General features: G+C 40.4%; 1 protein-coding gene and 1 long non-coding RNA gene across 2 annotated transcripts in view; one reads left to right on the forward strand and one right to left on the reverse strand.

The window, feature by feature from the left end:
* The first annotated feature begins 10297 nt into the window (after positions 1 to 10297).
* On the forward strand, positions 10298 to 14611 carry LOC116651294 (uncharacterized). Its single transcript, XR_004304302.2, has 3 exons — positions 10298 to 12260; positions 12340 to 12453; positions 12882 to 14611. It is a non-coding gene; the product is annotated as an uncharacterized lncRNA (long non-coding RNA).
* Positions 14612 to 15597: 986 nt separating this feature from the next.
* The window catches only part of fus (epithelial splicing regulatory protein fusilli), a 28381-nt gene continuing 25851 nt past the window's right edge, over positions 15598 to 18127 (reverse strand). Inside the window, exons 11-12 of the mRNA XM_015174255.3 lie at positions 16982 to 17253; positions 15598 to 16589 (exon numbers count right to left, since the gene is read on the reverse strand). Of these exons, the coding sequence (XP_015029741.1) occupies positions 16155 to 16589; positions 16982 to 17253 (707 nt within the window). The 3' untranslated portion in view covers positions 15598 to 16154. The remainder of the gene's footprint in view (positions 16590 to 16981; positions 17254 to 18127) is intronic.

An 18127-nucleotide genomic window follows, 5' to 3' on the forward strand; every position in this document is an offset into this window, starting at 1 on the left:
ATTGCCAGAGGCGTGCGTATGGGCGTGGGACGGGGCGTGTGGCACACTCAAGCGTCATCAACACATCGTGTACGTGACTTTGCTAACAAAAATTAACAATTTCATTAGTGGGCCCACAGTTTTCTACTGCTTTTATTTTATTTTTTCTTGCCAAAGGATCAGCCGAGATACCCGCTTGTCGTAGTGTCATACTAAGGAACAATACTCAAACACTCACACGAATACACAAAAAATGGCTAAGCTGAAAGGAGTGCTAGAAGCAGCAGATGGCAGCATAAAAATTGCTGCCACTTATCAAACAGACGCCACACACAAACACACACACACACATACACTTACTCACACACGCCCACTTCCTCTTCCTGTCTGTGTGTCAAAACTAACGAACCGCGTGGACAAATCCAGCGCCACGCCCCCTTGCTGGGTGCCCAAGTGCGATGCCGCCCACTGCAGTCATTCACAATACATCTAAAAAGGCGCTGCGTGCTGTACGTGCATCAAGTGTGCTCCAAATGCACTTCATTGCCTCACGAGACACACACACCTATTACTTAGACTTTGTGTGTGTGTGTGTGTGTTCTACACAAAGTAAATGAAATCGCACAAGAGCTGAAAAAAAAAAAATAGAGAAAAAAATGGCTCGAAAACTGAAGACAGACATCAAAAAGCGCCAGCTCAGACGCCGCCAGCAAAAGTGCGAGAGGGCTTGAGCGAAAGGGGGCGAGAGGGAGAGAAAAAACACTCTGCTATTACACACACACTCTCACACACACACACTCTCACACTTGACAATCAATTGCCCAAAGTAGTTTAGCTTAAATCAGATAAAAGCAAAAAAAAGGAACAAAAACTTTCCAAATTTGAGTTTTGCTATCGCAACTGCGGTCCACCCTAATGAGAAACCCCCCGGAACTATTTACAGACTTGCCTAGAGATGAGCTCGTGTCCCTTATATATCATACACACATGACTAAATATGGTTTTAAAGACATGAATTACCTATCACTAGATATATCGATACTTGTTTAGGATATCGATATTTACTAAGGATAAAATAAAGTTGTAAACGCAATTGGATTATTCCAACATTTAATTTTTATACCATGAACCCATTAAAAATGTGTATAAGGGTATATTGTATTTATGCTAAATCCAAATGTATGTAACAGGCAGAAGGAAGCATCTCCGACCCCATCAAGTATATATATTCTTGATCAGCATCAATAGCCGAGTCGATCTAGCCATGTCCGTCTGTCTGTCTGTCCGTCCGTCCGTCCGTCCGTATGCATGAACGCAAGGATCTCAGGACATAAAAGAGTTATAGACTTGAAATTAGATGTGGGTGCTCCCAGTGCCTGCGCAGATCGAGTTTGTTTCCGATAATCAATAACTTACTCCGTTTCCAAGCAATCGATAAAAATCGATATCGATATCCTCTTTTTTGGGCAATTTTGGTAAATAATTAGAGCTAGAGTCACGAAACTTGATATGTTGCTTCTAAAATATTATATATTTGTCAAGTATCTTTCATTTTATACCTATCGCCTATACCTATCCGCTACCACCCCAGAGATTTAAACCAAGTTAATAACCCAACTTTTATTGCCAACCAATTTAAGCCAAAATTTAAATGCAATTGACTTTTTCAGTATACACAAATATTCTATGATACAATAAGATATACTGTAGAAAATTTCATAAAGATTATATGACACTGCGCAATTGAATAGAGCAGCATCTTTTAGAATTTCTGTATACATGCTTCGCATTTTAACAGCATGGTTATTGCGACTTTTCTCTGTAATGATATTTAAGTTCCTTTTTTATCATATGTGCTTAATTCAAAATTTTGACCCAACTCGAAAAATTGGCAAGGTATGACAAGGTATGACGCAAGATATGACGTTTCAAAACGACATAACTCCGCGCGGAAATATGACTTTCCAAAACGACATAACTCCACGCGGGGATATGACCTTCTATCACGTTTTTTTTTCAAAATCGAGGTTGGTGCGAAAATCGAAACTTTTTCGATGAGATATGACCTCGATTTTGAAAAAAACATGATGTAACCCCTTGCCATTTTGTCGATTTGGGTCAAAATTTTGGATTTCCTTTTTTTGATGCCAATCGATAGAACTGATCCTTACGAGTCTCCGCGCGGAGATATGACGTTCCAAAACGACTTAACTCCGCGCGGAGATATGACGTTCCAAAACGACATAACTCCCCGCGGAGATATGACGTTTCAAAACGACATAACTCCGCGCGGAGATATAAAGTTCCAAAACGACATAACTTTTTTTTTAATATCTCGGGTAAATAATGTCTGATTTTAAAATGTTATACCTTTTTGAATGCGTACGGATCCCTAGCATCAATTGGCATTCAAAAAACGTAATCATCAATCGGTTGAAAACTGTTGTTGACAAAAAACCGATTTGTTTGTAAATTCAACCTTTTTGATGATTTTTTGGGATATTTCCGTCAAATGAGGTCCGATTTTGCAATTTAATACCATTTTTGACTCGCAAGGATCAGTTCTATCGATTGGCATCAAAAAAAGAAAATCCAAAATTTTGACCCAAATCGACAAAATGGCAAGGGGTTACATCATGTTTTTCTCAAAATCGAGGTTGGTGCGAAAATCGAAACTTTTTCGATGAGATATGACGTTCCAAAACGACATAACTCCGCGCGGAGATATGACGTTCCAAAACGACATAACTTCCCGCGGAGATATGACGTTCCAAAACGACATAACTCCCCGCGGAGATATGACGTTCCAAAACGACATAACTCCGCGTGGAGATATGACGTTCCAAAACGACTTAACTCCGCGCGGAGATATGACGTTCCAAAACGACATAACTTCCCGCGGAGATATGACGTTCCAAAACGACATAACTCCGCGCGGAGATTTGACGTTCCAAAACGACATAACTCCGCGCGGAGATATAAAGTTCCAAAACGACATAACTTTTTTTTTAATATCTCGGGTAAATAATGTCTGATTTTAAAATGTTATACCTTTTTGAATGCGTATGGATCCCTAGCATCAATTGGCATTCAAAAAACGTAATCATCAATCGGTTGAAAACTGTTGTTGACAAAAAACCGATTCGTTAGTAAATTCAACCTTTTTGATGATTTTTTGGAATATTTCCGTCAAATGAAGTCCGATTTTGCAATTTAATACCATTTTTGACTCGTAAGGATCAGTTCTATCGATTGGCATCAAAAAAAGAAAATACAAAATTTGGACCCAAATCGACAAAATGGCAATGTGTTAGTTACATTATGTTTTTTTCAAAATCGAGGTTGGTGCGAAAATCAAAACTTTTTCGATGAGATATGACGTTCCAAAACGACATAACTCCGCGCGGAGATATGACATTCCAAAACGACATAATTCCGCGTGGAGATATGAAGTTCCAAAACGACATAACTCCCCGCGGAGATATGACGCTCCAAAACGACATAACTCCGCGTGGAGATATGACGTTCCAAAACGACATAATTCCGCGTGGAGATATGACGTTCCAAAACGACATTACTCCCCGCGGAGATATGACGTTCCAAAACGACATAACTCCGCGCGGAGATTTGACGTTCCAAAACGACATAACTCCGCGCGGAGATATGAAGTTCCAAAACGACATAACTCCGCGCGGAGATATGACATTTCAAAACGACATAACTCCGCGTGGAGATATGACGTTCCAAAACGACATAATTCCGCGTGGAGATATGACGTTCCAAAACGACATAACTCCCCGCGGAGATATGACGTTCCAAAACGACATAACTCCGCGCGGAGATTTGACGTTCCAAAACGACATAACTCCGCGCGGAGATATGAAGTTCCAAAACGACATAACTCCCCGCGGAGATATGACGTTCCAAAACGACATAACTCCGCGCGGAGATATGAAGTTCCAAAACGACATAACTCCCCGCGGAGATATGACGTTCCAAAACGACATAACTCCGCGTGGAGATATGACGTTCCAAAACGACATAATTCCGCGTGGAGATATGACGTTCCAAAACGACATAACTCCCCGCGGAGATATGACGTTCCAAAACGACATAACTCCGCGCGGAGATTTGACTTTCCAAAACGACATAACTCCGCGCGGAGATATGAAGTTCCAAAACGACATAACTCCGCGCGGAGATATGACGTTTCAAAACGACATAACTCCGCGTGGAGATATGACGTTCCAAAACGACATAATTCCGCGTGGAGATATGACGTTCCAAAACGACATAACTCCCCGCGGAGATATGACGTTCCAAAACGACATAACTCCGCGCGGAGATTTGACGTTCCAAAACGACATAACTCCGCGCGGAGATATGAAGTTCCAAAACGACATAACTCCCCGCGGAGATATGACGTTCCAAAACGACATAACTCCGCGTGGAGATATGACGTTCCAAAGCGACATAATTCCGCGTGGAGATATGACGTTCCAAAACGACATAACTCCCCGCGGAGATATGACGTTCCAAAACGACATAACTCCGCGCGGAGATTTGACGTTCCAAAACGACATAACTCCGCGCGGAGATATAAAGTTCCAAAACGACATAACTCCCCGCGGAGATATGACGTTCCAAAGCGACATAATTCCGCGTGGAGATATGACGTTCCAAACGACATAACTCCCCGCGGAGATATGACGTTCCAAAACGACATAACTCCCCGCGGAGATATGACGTTCCAAAACGACATAACTCCACGCGAGATATGAGATATGACTTTCCAAATCATCACGATTATTTTTTTCGAAACTTTTTCGATGATATTTTTTTAATATCTCGGGTAAATAATGTCTGATTTTAAAATGTTATACCTTTTTGAATGCGTACGGATCCCTAGCATCAATTTAATACCATTTTTGACTCGTAAGGATCAGTTCTATCGATTGGCATCAAAAAAAGAAAATCCAAAATTTTGACCCAAATCGAAAAAATGGCAAGCGGTTACATCATGTTTTTTTCAAAATCGAGGTTGGTGCGAAAATCGAAACTTTTTCGATGAGATATGACGTTCCAAAACGACATAACTCCGCGCGGAGATATGACGTTTCAAAACGACATAACTCCGCGCGGAGATATGAAGTTCCAAAACGAGATAACTCCCCGCGGAGATATGAAGTGCCAAAACGACATAACTCCCCGCGGAGATATGACGTTCCAAAACGACATTACTCCCCGCGGAGATATGACGTTCCAAAACGACATAACTCCGCGCGGAGATTTGACGTTCCAAAACGACATAACTTCCCGCGGAGATATAAAGTTCCAAAACGACATAACTTTTTTTTTAATATCTCGGGTAAATAATGTCTGATTTTAAAATGTTATACCTTTTTGAATGCGTACGGATCCCTAGCATCAATTGGCATTCAAAAAACGTAATCATCAATCGGTTGAAAACTGTTGTTGAAAAAAAACCGATTCGTTAGTAAATTCAACCTTTTTGATGAATTTTTGGAATATTTCCGTCAAATGATGTCCGATTTTGCAATTTAATACCATTTTTGACTCGTAAGGATCAGTTCTATCGATTGGCATCAAAAAAAGAAAATCCAAAATTTTGACCCAAATCGAAAAAATGGCAAGCGGTTACATCATGTTATTTTCAAAATCGAGGTTGGTGCGAAAATCGAAAATTTTTCGATGACCTAAGACGTTCCAAAACGACATAACTCCCCGCGGAGATATGACGTTCCAAAACGACATAACTCCGCGCGGAGATTTGACGTTCCAAAACGACATAACTCCGCGCGGAGATATGAAGTTCCAAAACGACATAACTCCCCGCGGAGATATGACGTTCCAAACCGACATAACTCCGCGCGGAGATATGACGTTCCAAAACGACATAACTCCCCGCGGAGATATGACGTTCCAAAACGACATAACTCCGCGCGGAGATATGAAGTTCCAAAACGACATAACTTTTTTTTTAATATCTCGGGTAAATAATGTCTGATTTTAAAATGTTATACCTTTTTGAATGCGTACGGATCCGTAGCATCAATTGGCATTCAAAAAACTTAATCATCAATCGGTTGAAAACTGTTGTTGACAAAAAACCGATTCGTTTGTAAATTCAACCTTTTTGATGATTTTTTGGAATATTTCCGTCAAATGATGTCCGATTTTGCAATTTAATACCATTTTTGACTCGTAAGGATCAGTTCTATCGATTGGCATCAAAAAAGAAAATCCAAAATTTTGACCCAAATCGACAAAATGGCAAGGGGTTAGTTACATCATGTTTTTTTCAAAATCGAGGTTGGTGCGAAAATCAAATCTTTTTCGATGAAATATGACGTTCCAAAACGACATAACTCCGCGCGGAGATATGACGTTCCAAAACGACATAACTCCGCGCGGAGATAAGACGTTTCAAAACGACATAACTCCGCGCGGAGATAAGACGTTTTAAAACGACATAACTCCGCCCGGAGATCTGAAGTTCCAAAACGACATAACTCCCCGCGGAGATATGACGTTTTAAAACGACATAACTCCGCCCGGAGATATGAAGTTCCAAAACGACATAACTCCCCGCGGAGATATGACGTTCCAAAACGACATAACTCCGCGTGGAGATATGACGTTCCAAAACGACATAACTCCGCGCGGAGATATGACGTTTCAAAACGACATAACTCCGCGCGGAGATATGAAGTTCCAAAACGACATAACTCCCCGCGGAGATATGACGTTCCAAAACGACATAACTCCGCGCGGAGATATGACGTTCCAAAACGACATAACTCCCCGCGGAGATATGACGTTCCAAAACGACATAACTCCGCGCGGAGATATGAAGTTCCAAAACGAGATAACTCCCCGCGGAGATATGACGTTCCAAAACGACATAACTCCGCGCGGAGATATGACGTTCCAAACGACATAACTCCCCGCGGAGATATGACGTTCCAAAACGACATAACTCCCCGCGGAGATATGACGTTCCAAAACGACATTACTCCACGCGAGATATGAGATATGACCTTCCAAATCATCACGATTATATTTTTCGAAACATTTTCGATGATATTTTTTTAATATCTCGGGTAAATAATGTCTGATTTTAAAATGTTATACCTTTTTGAATGCGTACGGATCCCTAGCATCAATTTAATACCATTTTTGACTCGTAAGGAGCAGTTCTATCGATTGGCATCAAAAAAAGAAAATCCAAAATTTTGACCCAAATCGACAAAATGGCAAGGGGTTAGTTACATCATGTTTTTTTCAAAATCGAGGTTGGTGCGAAAATCAAAACTTTTTCGATGAAATATGACGTTCCAAAACGACATAACTCCGCGCGGAGATATGACGTTCCAAAACGACATAACTCCGCGCGGAGATAAGACGTTTTAAAACGACATAACTCCGCCCGGAGATATGAAGTTCCAAAACGACATAACTCCCCGCGGAGATATGACGTTCCAAAACGACATAACTCCGCGTGGAGATATGACGTTCCAAAACGACATAACTCCGCGCGGAGATATGACGTTTCAAAACGACATAACTCCGCGCGGAGATATGAAGTTCCAAAACGAGATAACTCCCCGCGGAGATATGACGTTCCAAAACGACATAACTCCGCGCGGAGATATGACGTTCCAAACGACATAACTCCCCGCGGAGATATGACGTTCCAAAACGACATAACTCCGCGTGGAGATATGACGTTCCAAAACGACATAACTCCCCGCGGAGATATGACGTTCCAAAACGACATTACTCCACGCGAGATATGAGATATGACCTTCCAAATCATCACGATTATATTTTTCGAAACATTTTCGATGATATTTTTTTAATATCTCGGGTAAATAATGTCTGATTTTAAAATGTTATACCTTTTTGAATGCGTACGGATCCCTAGCATCAATTTAATACCATTTTTGACTCGTAAGGAGCAGTTCTATCGATTGGCATCAAAAAAAGAAAATCCAAAATTTTGACCCAAATCGACAAAATGGCAAGGGGTTACATCATGTTTTTTTCAAAATCGAGGTTGGTGCGAAAATCGAAACTTTTTCGATGAGATATGACGTTCCAAAACGACATTACTCCGCGCGGAGATATGACGTTTCAAAACGACATAACTCCGCGCGGAGATATGAAGTTCCAAAACGAGATAACTCCCCGCGGAGATATGAAGTTCCAAAACGACATAACTCCCCGCGGAGATATGACGTTCCAAAACGACATAACTCCCCGCGGAGATATGACGTTCCAAAACGACATAACTCCCCGCGGAGATATGACGTTCCAAAACGACATAACTCCGCGCGGAGATATGACGTTTCAAAACGACATAACTCCGCGCGGAGATATGAAGTTCCAAAACGAGATAACTCCCCGCGGAGATATGAAGTTCCAAAACGACATAACTCCCCGCGGAGATATGACGTTCCAAAACGACATAACTCCGCGCGGAGATATGACGTTCCAAAACGACATAACTCCCCGCGGAGATATGACGTTCCAAAACGACATAACTCCGCGCGGAGATTTGACGTTCCAAAACGACATAACTCCGCGCGGAGATATAAAGTTCCAAAACAACATAACTTTTTTTTTAATATCTCGGGTAAATAATGTCTGATTTTAAAATGTTATACCTTTTTGAATGCGTACGGATCCCTAGCATCAATTGGCATTCAAAAAACGTAATCATCAATCGGTTGAAAACTGTTGTTGACAAAAAACCGATTCGTTAGTGAATTCAACCTTTTTGATGATTTTTTGGAATATTTCCGTCAAATGAAGTCCAATTTTGCAATTTAATACCATTTTTGACTCGTAAGGATCAGTTCTATCGATTGGCATCAAAAAAAGAAAATCCAAAATTTTGACCCAAATCGACAAAATGGCAAGGGGTTACATCATGTTTTTTTCAAAATCGAGGTTGGTGCGAAAATCGAAACTTTTTCGATGAGATATGACGTTCCAAAACGACATAACTCCGCGCGGAGATATGACGTTTCAAAACGACATAACTCCGCGCGGAGATATGAAGTTCCAAAACGAGATAACTCCCCGCGGAGATATGAAGTTCCAAAACGACATAACTCCCCGCGGAGATATGACGTTCCAAAACGACATAACTCCCCGCGGAGATATGACGTTCCAAAGCGACATAACTCCCCGTGGAGATATGACGTTCCAAAACGACATAACTCCGCGCGGAGATATGACGTTTCAAAACGACATAACTCGGCGCGGAGATATGAAGTTCCAAAACGAGATAACTCCCCGCGGAGATATGAAGTTCCAAAACGATATAACTCCCCGCGGAGATATGACGTTCCAAAACGACATAACTCCGCGCGGAGATATGACGTTCCAAAACGACATAACTCCCCGCGGAGATATGACGTTCCAAAACGACATAACTCCGCGCGGAGATTTGACGTTCCAAAACGACATAACTCCGCGCGGAGATATAAAGTTCCAAAACGACATAACTTTTTTTTTAATATCTCGGGTAAATAATGTCTGATTTTAAAATGTTATACCTTTTTGAATGCGTACGGATCCCTAGCATCAATTGGCATTCAAAAAACGTAATCATCAATCGGTTGAAAACTGTTGTTGACAAAAAACCGATTCGTTAGTAAATTCAACCTTTTTGATGATTTTTTGGAATATTTCCGTCAAATGAAGTCCAATTTTGCAATTTAATACCATTTTTGACTCGTAAGGATCAGTTCTATCGATTGGCATCAAAAAAAGAAAATCCAAAATTTTGACCCAAATCGACAAAATGGCAAGGGGTTACATCATGTTTTTTTCAAAATCGAGGTTGGTGCGAAAATCGAAACTTTTTCGATGAGATAAGACGTTCCAAAACGACATAACTCCGCGCGGAGATATGACGTTCCAAACGACATAACTCCCCGCGGAGATATGACGTTCCAAAACGACATAACTCCGCGCGGAGATATGACGTTCCAAACGACATAACTCTCCGCGGAGATATGACGTTCCAAAACGACATAACTCCCCGCGGAGATATGACGTTCCAAAACGACATAACTCCGCGCGGAGATATGACGTTCCAAACGACATAACTCCCCGCGGAGATATGACGTTCCAAAACGACATAACTCCGCGCGGAGATTTGACGTTCCAAAACGACATAACTCCGCGCGGAGATATGAAGTTCCAAAACGACATAACTCCCCGCGGAGATGTGACGTTCCAAAACGACATAACTCCGCGCGGAGATATGACGTTCCAAAACGACATAACTCCCCGCGGAGATATGACGCTCCAAAACGACATAACTCCGCGCGGAGATATGACGTTCCAAAATGACATAACTCCGCGCGGGGATATGACCTTCTATCAGGTTTTTTTTTAAAAAATCGGGCCAATCTATCGATTGGCATAAAAAAAAGGAAATCCAAAATTTTGACCCAAATCGACAAAATGGCAAGGGGTTACATCATGACGTTTCAAAACGACATAACTCCGCGCGGAGATATGACGTTTCAAAACGACATAACTCCGCGCGGAGATATGACGTTCCAAAACGACATAACTCCGCGCGGGGATATGACCTTCTATCACGTTTTTTTTTCAAAATCGGGCCAATCTATCGATTGGCATAAAAAAAAGGAAATCCAAAATTTTAACCCAAATCGACAAAATGGCAAGGGGTTACATCATGACGTTTCAAAACGACATAACTCCGCGCGGAGATATGACGTTTCAAAACGACATAACTCCGCGCGGAGATATGACGTTCCAAAACGACATAACTCCGCGCGGGGATATGACCTTCTATCACGTTTTTTTTTTCAAAATCGGGCCAATCTATCGATTGGCATAAAAAAAAGGAAATCCAAAATTTTGACCCAAATCGGCAAAATGGTAAAATAGAGGTCGGTGCGGAAATTGAAACTTTTTGGATGATATTTTTTAAAATATCTGGGGTAATAGCATCGCGCGGAGATATGGCGTTCCAAATCGACATAACTCCGCGCGGAGATATGACGTTCCAAAACGACATAACTCCGCGCGGGGATATGACCTTCTATCACGTTTTTTTTTTCAAAATCGGGCCAATCTATCGATTGGCATAAAAAAAAGGAAATCCAAAATTTTGACCCAAATCGACAAAATGGCAAGGGTTTACATCATGACATTTCAAAACGACATAACTCCGCGCGGAGATATGACGTATCAAAACGACATAACTCCGCGCGGAGATATGACGTATCAAAACGCCATAACTCCGCGCGGAGATATGACGTTCCAAAACGACATAACTCCACGCGATATATGAGATATGACCTTCCAAATCATCAGGCTTTTTTTTTCATAATCGAGTTTTCAAATCAAAATTTTGGGTAAATAATGCCTGATTTAAAATTGTTATACCTTTTTAAATGCGCACGGACCCCTACCATCAATTGGCATTCAAGCAAATTAAACATTGATGTCCGTCTGTCCGTCTGCCCGTATGTATGAACGCAAGGATCTCAGAACCTAAAAGAGCTAGAGACTTGAAATTTTAGATGTAGGTGCTGCTAGTGCCCGCGCAGATCGAGTTTGTTTCCGATAATTGATAACCTACTCCGTTTCCAAGCAATCGATCAAAATTGATATCGATATCCTGTTTTTGGTAACGACTATCGATTACTTGATCGATTTTCAATGCATATGCTTAAACGATATACTTAGAATTAGTCTGCAATCCAAACAAAACTAATATTTTCAATAAAGATATTGTTATAAACATCTTTTTAAATAAGTATTTGTTGTCGTCAGAGGATAATAAAATCAATTAATCTGTTTTATTTAGATGCCTAATGTCCAACTATGAGAGTCCTATGATCCCTTGAGTTCATGTCACGCCAAATGAACACGACCCACGCACGGCTCTATTTGGAGACTCAATCTTCAGTTCCCACTTGACTGCCGCACTCTTAATATTTCGATTTATTTGACTTGCAGAGAGTGAAGCGAAGCGAATGCCTCAGCTTAGCCAGTGCTTATAATGTGTCTCAAAAGGACGCAATGCAGTCATTTTGTTCCTCCTTCTGCCTCGGCGCAGCCTTGGGCAATTTTAAAGTCTGATGTGTGTGTGTGTGTGCGTGTGTGTGTCTGTTGTCAGAGCATTCAGCTAAATCTGTCAAACAGCAAATACAAACACAAAATACAAATACAAATACAAGAGTACGAAGTACAAATCCAAAGTACAAGTAAATAATAAAATCAACTTGAAATTCCGTTCGGGTTGTGTTCTCGTAATGTGCCTGAAATTGATTTTCTTTTTGCCAGACAACCAGGCATCAGGCGCAGAGGAAATGTGCACGACGGAAGCGGCAGGGGGTCATGCGACAGCTCCTCTGAGCACACACACACACACACGTCGCTGGAGTGCATATCCTGAGGGTAAATATTTGGTCAAAATTCGTGAAGGTGTCGAAATGCTGTTTGAACTTTTTCTCCGACACAGCTGAAAAATTTGTTGGCATTAAACAAGAAAAAAATGGAAAATTAAAAGAGGGACATAAAAGATAGCTGTGTTCCTTTTTTGTTGGCTTTGTTTCAGTTTTTGATTTTAACAATATATATAATTAGAAAATAATACAACTTGGAAGAGTCTTGGCTTTGAGATTTGACTTTATTCAGCTTTATGTATTCATTTCAGACAAAAACTCAACAGCAACAAATGAATCTTTTATTTGCCTTTGCCGAAACTAAAATCTGAATAAAAATGTCCTAATTCCCTTAACAGAAGATACAAATAGATCATATAAAACACATCTTATATCTGACTAGAATTCAACATTCACTCTTTCACTTATTTTTCATTTCAGACCCAAACTGAAGACATAATCGAATTCTAGAATCTCCTGCCTTGAAGTATGAGAAGGATGTAAAGAGATCAAAAAAAAAATGTCCTACGTCTGAACAGAATTCCACTTTCTTCTTTGCAGGAACAGAATTTCCTTCAGCTTAACCTTATTTCTTCTACTCCAAAAAGCTAATTTATTTATGCAATGATTCAAGGTATTCATGGGTATTCACTTAAGTGAATATTATTGCGAGCAAAATAAAAGAAATAATGAAATAATGCCGCTAAATCAATAAAAGTTTCCAGGGCTTAAAACCAGCCGGAAAGTGTCCTTGTGCGCCTCTCAATGGCAGTTGGCGACAGTCGCTAAGTCGCTAAGCTTTACAAAATATGCCGATATCCTTTTCTTTTTTATTTATTTTTTTTGGTATTTTTCGTACTTTTTTCGTGTTTGCTTTTTGGACGCGTTGCATCGCTTGTTGAGGCATTTTTATTGACTTACTTTCGAGTGGCAACGGAAAAAGTTTTCCCAACTATTCCCCAACTTTTGGCGGCGCATCTTTATTGTTGTTTTTGTGTGTGTGTGTGAGTGCGAGTATGCGTGTGTATGGCTGCTGCTGGTTCAAAGTTCTTAAAATATATATTTTACGATTACAAATGAGATTTATTTGCCATTTCCGGCTGCATTAGCGGAAGTGCACTGCCAGCTCGAGTGTGCGGCCATAAAAATGCCAAACAGCCCTGCGAAGTTCGAATCTCGAACCACTAAACCACAAGCCGTTAGACACTGCCTTCACACACAGCCGCACACACAAATATACACACAAACACACACACACACACATTCGCATTGCATTTTTGTCGCATTAACCAACTGTTTTCTTTGCGCTTTTCGTTTAGCCAGGACAAACTTGTCAACGCAAATGGCGCGCCGCAGGACCACGCCTAATGCACTTTTGATAGGCACCACGAGCAGCAGCAGGGGCTGGTTGAAGAAAAGCAGCAGCAGCAGCAGAAGCAGCAGCAGCATCAGTTAGTAGCATGTCCAAAACAGCAGCCATTGATAAATTATCATGTGGACATCAGCCTGGAGGGGGAGCAGTGGACCCGTCATCAGGTGCAGCAAATGATGCTGCATAAAAATAAAAAAATAACAAAAAAAAAAAAAATAAATAAAAACTCTTTCTCTCCCTCCCTGGCGGCGTAAATTTTTAATCTATTTTAAATGTGGTTTATGGTACGGTGCGACCGGATGATGGTTCACAACGACCGTGCATACTTTTAACTGGTCGGTGGGACTTTCGTCCGTTTGTAACGCCATTTGTCAACGATTTATCAAATCAGATTGCAAATATCAAATGTGTTTATTTACGGCCCTAACGACGGCCTACTTATCGCTGCAACTGTTATTTTTAATGTCGTCCAATTGTCGACTCATTAATTAGATATTAATAGAAATTAATTGTAAATGCGTTTTTAATTGTTGTTTAAAATAAACCATATAAATCAAGCAACTTGTTAATGTTTCTCTTTTGGCTTGGATTTAATTGGCTTAAGTTGTCAAGTAAGGACACAATAAATTTCGTTATTATTCAAGACACAAAACCAGGCGAACAGCAACGACAGCTAGTTTTTATATTTTTTATGTTACCTGTGCTCGCAAACCAGAAAGCTGACAGCGCAGCACCGAGAGCTGAGGTGAAAGCTGAGCTGAGCGCTGTGGTGAATTCACGCCCAGAGCTGAGCTGAAAGCTGCGTTGAGCGCTGTTCAACACAAGTTCTGTTATGCTCGCGCATTCGCTTGCAGAGTGCTCGTTTTTGTTCTCTCTAAACATTCTTCCGATGTGTGCGTGTGTGCTTGCGCCCTTCGTAACAAGCGACCTTAAGCCATCTGCTGTTCATTATGTTCGCCTGGTACAACGCGTAGAAAATCAACAAATTTGGCATTAAATTGAAAATAAATTGACCGCAGGCAAAAGTGGCAAGAAAATACCAAATTTAATTAGCTGCTCAATGCTGTTTTACTGTCGCATTTATCTGAACGAAATACCAGGCGCTCAGCAACAGCAGAAGCTTGCTTTTATGTAAATGTTATATATGCTTTCACTTAGAATGTGTGCGTGCAAATAGCTTAAAGCGCAGATGTTTGTTCTGAGCGTAAAAGCTTCACTCTCACTTCTTTCCGCTCTCTTCTAAGTGCGAGCATCCTACAGTGAAAAGAAATGAAACAACAAGATCAGAGCTGCCAGCTGCGGACGCTGTTCGCCTGGTATTTCTTTAGGAAATACCACAAACCACAATCAAATGCAATTGGAACGAACGTAAACGATGTCGGCAATGGAAAATGTCAATAAAGGATTTGGAACATAATGCTGACAACATAGAGAATATTAAAATGTGTTTTATTTAAGTTTTGTTTTGTTTATTGATTTATTTTAATAATTGCATACTTGAAAACAATTGATAATATCGTATTTTTGTTTATCGCACTGAAACTTAACAAGTAAAAAAACAGATTTATTTTTTGTTTAAATAGACAATTGGTTTCTTGGTTTCACATTGACGAGTACGTAAAATAACAAATATTTGATGGCTTAGCCTAAACAAAACGTGGTTAAATCATCAGCATCAGCAACATTATATTAACATTAAACGCATACTCAATTAATATTTTAATTTATTCATATTTTGACTGATTTTGGCAATGCATTTGCCCGCATTGACAATTGCACAATATATTTGATTTTTTTTTTTTTGTATTTCGACATAACATTTAACATGCAGTTAAAATTAGATAATTGCATAAATAATTTGACTATTGACTAGGGATAAATTTGTAGTTGTATTCTTTTGCTAATTTGCTAATATTTATATTTGGAATATATATGTGTGTGTATGTGTGTATGTGTTATATATATTTAATGCAGCATTTCAATAATAAATAGAGTTTGCAATTTGCACTGGGTGTCTACCTAAAGCATTAATTAAAACCGATTCTATAAAAATTCATGAAATTCTCTCTTAACATTTTTGTTAGAAGTGTTTCCGGAGGGGGGAGAGGCGTTTGCGGCGAGATTCGTGTCGTTAAGTGCGGCTGCCGCAATTCGCCGCGCAGCGTTTGCTAATGGTTTGCGTCTGAGCTAGCGACTTATCTATAGTTGGTTCTAAACTAGACTACTACAAGTTTCTTCGATTGGCAAGACAAATTCTTTCTCAATAAATAGCGAAAGTAAGAGAGACAGAGCAAGAGTAAGAAAGAAAGAAAAAGAGAGAGTGTATGGGGCAGCAAACGTATCTACGTTATATACAGCTCCACACAGGAGTTGCTCACAATAGGCGTGGCATTGGCCGCAGCGCTCGCGTTGCCAGTTTTCAAGGCATGCGTCGTCCCACTTCCCGTGTGGTTTGTGTCCACGCTAAGCATTGGCGGCGACGTCGCCCTGTCAGGCTGAGCAGGCGCAGCAGCTGCAACGCCATTCACAATAAGCGCGGGCGTAGATGGCGACTGCGACGGCGGCGGCACCGCTACACTGGCGGCCGTAATAGTTGTCGTGGCTGTTAACTTACTGCTACTGCTATTGTTGGTGCTGTTACTGCTGCTGCTGCTGTTGTTGTTGCTGCTAACTGTGGGCTTTGGTGGCACAAAGGGCACGGCATTCTTGCTGGGCGTGAGTATGAGACCGGCGTTGGGTGGTGACAGCGGCGAGGGTGGAAAAAAGTCCACCGGATACTGTGAAATACATTATAAATCAAAGTAACATATATATTATAGAATAGTTGAGAATTGCGAGGGTCGAAAAATATATGAAAATATATGGCCGTAGTACACTTTTCCACCAACGGTTCGTTTGTCCCTGTGGTGAAATAGTGAAGATTGGCGAGATTGAATGTAAAGGCAACTTTCCGAAAATGAGAAACACTTCTCAAATGTATTTGCAAGAAATCCGAAAAGTAATTGATTCAAGTTCGATCAGATGACAGCAAAAACATTTCACTTTATAAGCTTTCACTTATTTTCCACATTTACGGGTGGAAAAACGTTAATATAGGAAAGCTTTCCAGTTCTAACAGTTCAATCAGTTAGTACAAACATATGCATAAATACAGCTGTCGCCTACTTACCATTGCCTGGTGCTGTGAGGGCGAATGGGCGCCCGGTTGGCTGTAGTAGGTGGTGGGCGAAACGGGCGGACTGGGATACGGCCAGTAGACCAACGGCGGCGGATAAAACGCCGACGCATGATGATGATGATGATGATGATGGGCATGGGCGTGCGCGTGGGCATGAGCGTGATGAGCTCGCGGCGTGGCCAGCAGCGGGGTATGCGGCGGCGGCGGCGGCGCGCCATAAGCCGGAAAATGTGCACCAAAATGAGCACCCAGCACAGTGGTACCTACAGAAGGAAAAGCAAATAAGTTAATAATTGGAAATAGTTGCCAAAAGTTAAACTTAAAGTACAACAACAAATATCTGAAAGTCAGTGTTGTGAGTATGGCTGGGTATACTATATTTTTGTTTTTCTGAACTAGAATAGATTGTTAGTCTGAAGAAAGCCAAAGTAAATGCAGACTCCAAAAAAAGGAAGCAAACACAAAAAGGTTGTAGAAAATAGACAAGTTGCGTATGCAACTGACTTGAGTTTCGGTTAGGATTAGTATATATTGTTGTAGTTGTTGTTAGGGTTAGTTTTTGTTTATTTATTATTTTGTTTTTCAACTTTTAATTCAAGTTAAATATAATCGTATTCAAAAACACTCACCGTTTAGACATTTGCAAAATATGGTAGAGTAGACATGTAGTATAAAGTAATTTGATTTTGAAGATATGTATGGAATAATATCAGTATATATGCACATATATATGTATATATATTTATATATGTATATATATATATATATATTTACCACTTTACCCAGAGACCATGAATACATTTTGCGCACATAGTAAACTTAAGAACATGTTTTTATCCCGATCAGTTTTTGTTTAATCCAAGCACCAACCAGCCTTCAAAAATGTAAAAAAATTAAAAAGAAACCAACAACACACACAGCTGGACCATTGACAACAACGACGGCGTATGAGTAAAGAATCGAATTATCGTTATCGTTATCGTTATCGTAACATATATATGCAATTACAGTTAGGTCTAGGAGAGCACAACCAGTTACTCAACGAGTTACACAAAAGCAGCAGAGGACCCATTATTGTTATCGATAATTTATCGATTTTTATTTATATGCTAATCGATAGCTAATCGATTACCAATC

This window comes from Drosophila virilis, chromosome 5 (genome assembly GCF_030788295.1).
Source record: "Drosophila virilis strain 15010-1051.87 chromosome 5, Dvir_AGI_RSII-ME, whole genome shotgun sequence".
Lineage (NCBI taxonomy): Eukaryota > Metazoa > Arthropoda > Insecta > Diptera > Drosophilidae > Drosophila > Drosophila virilis.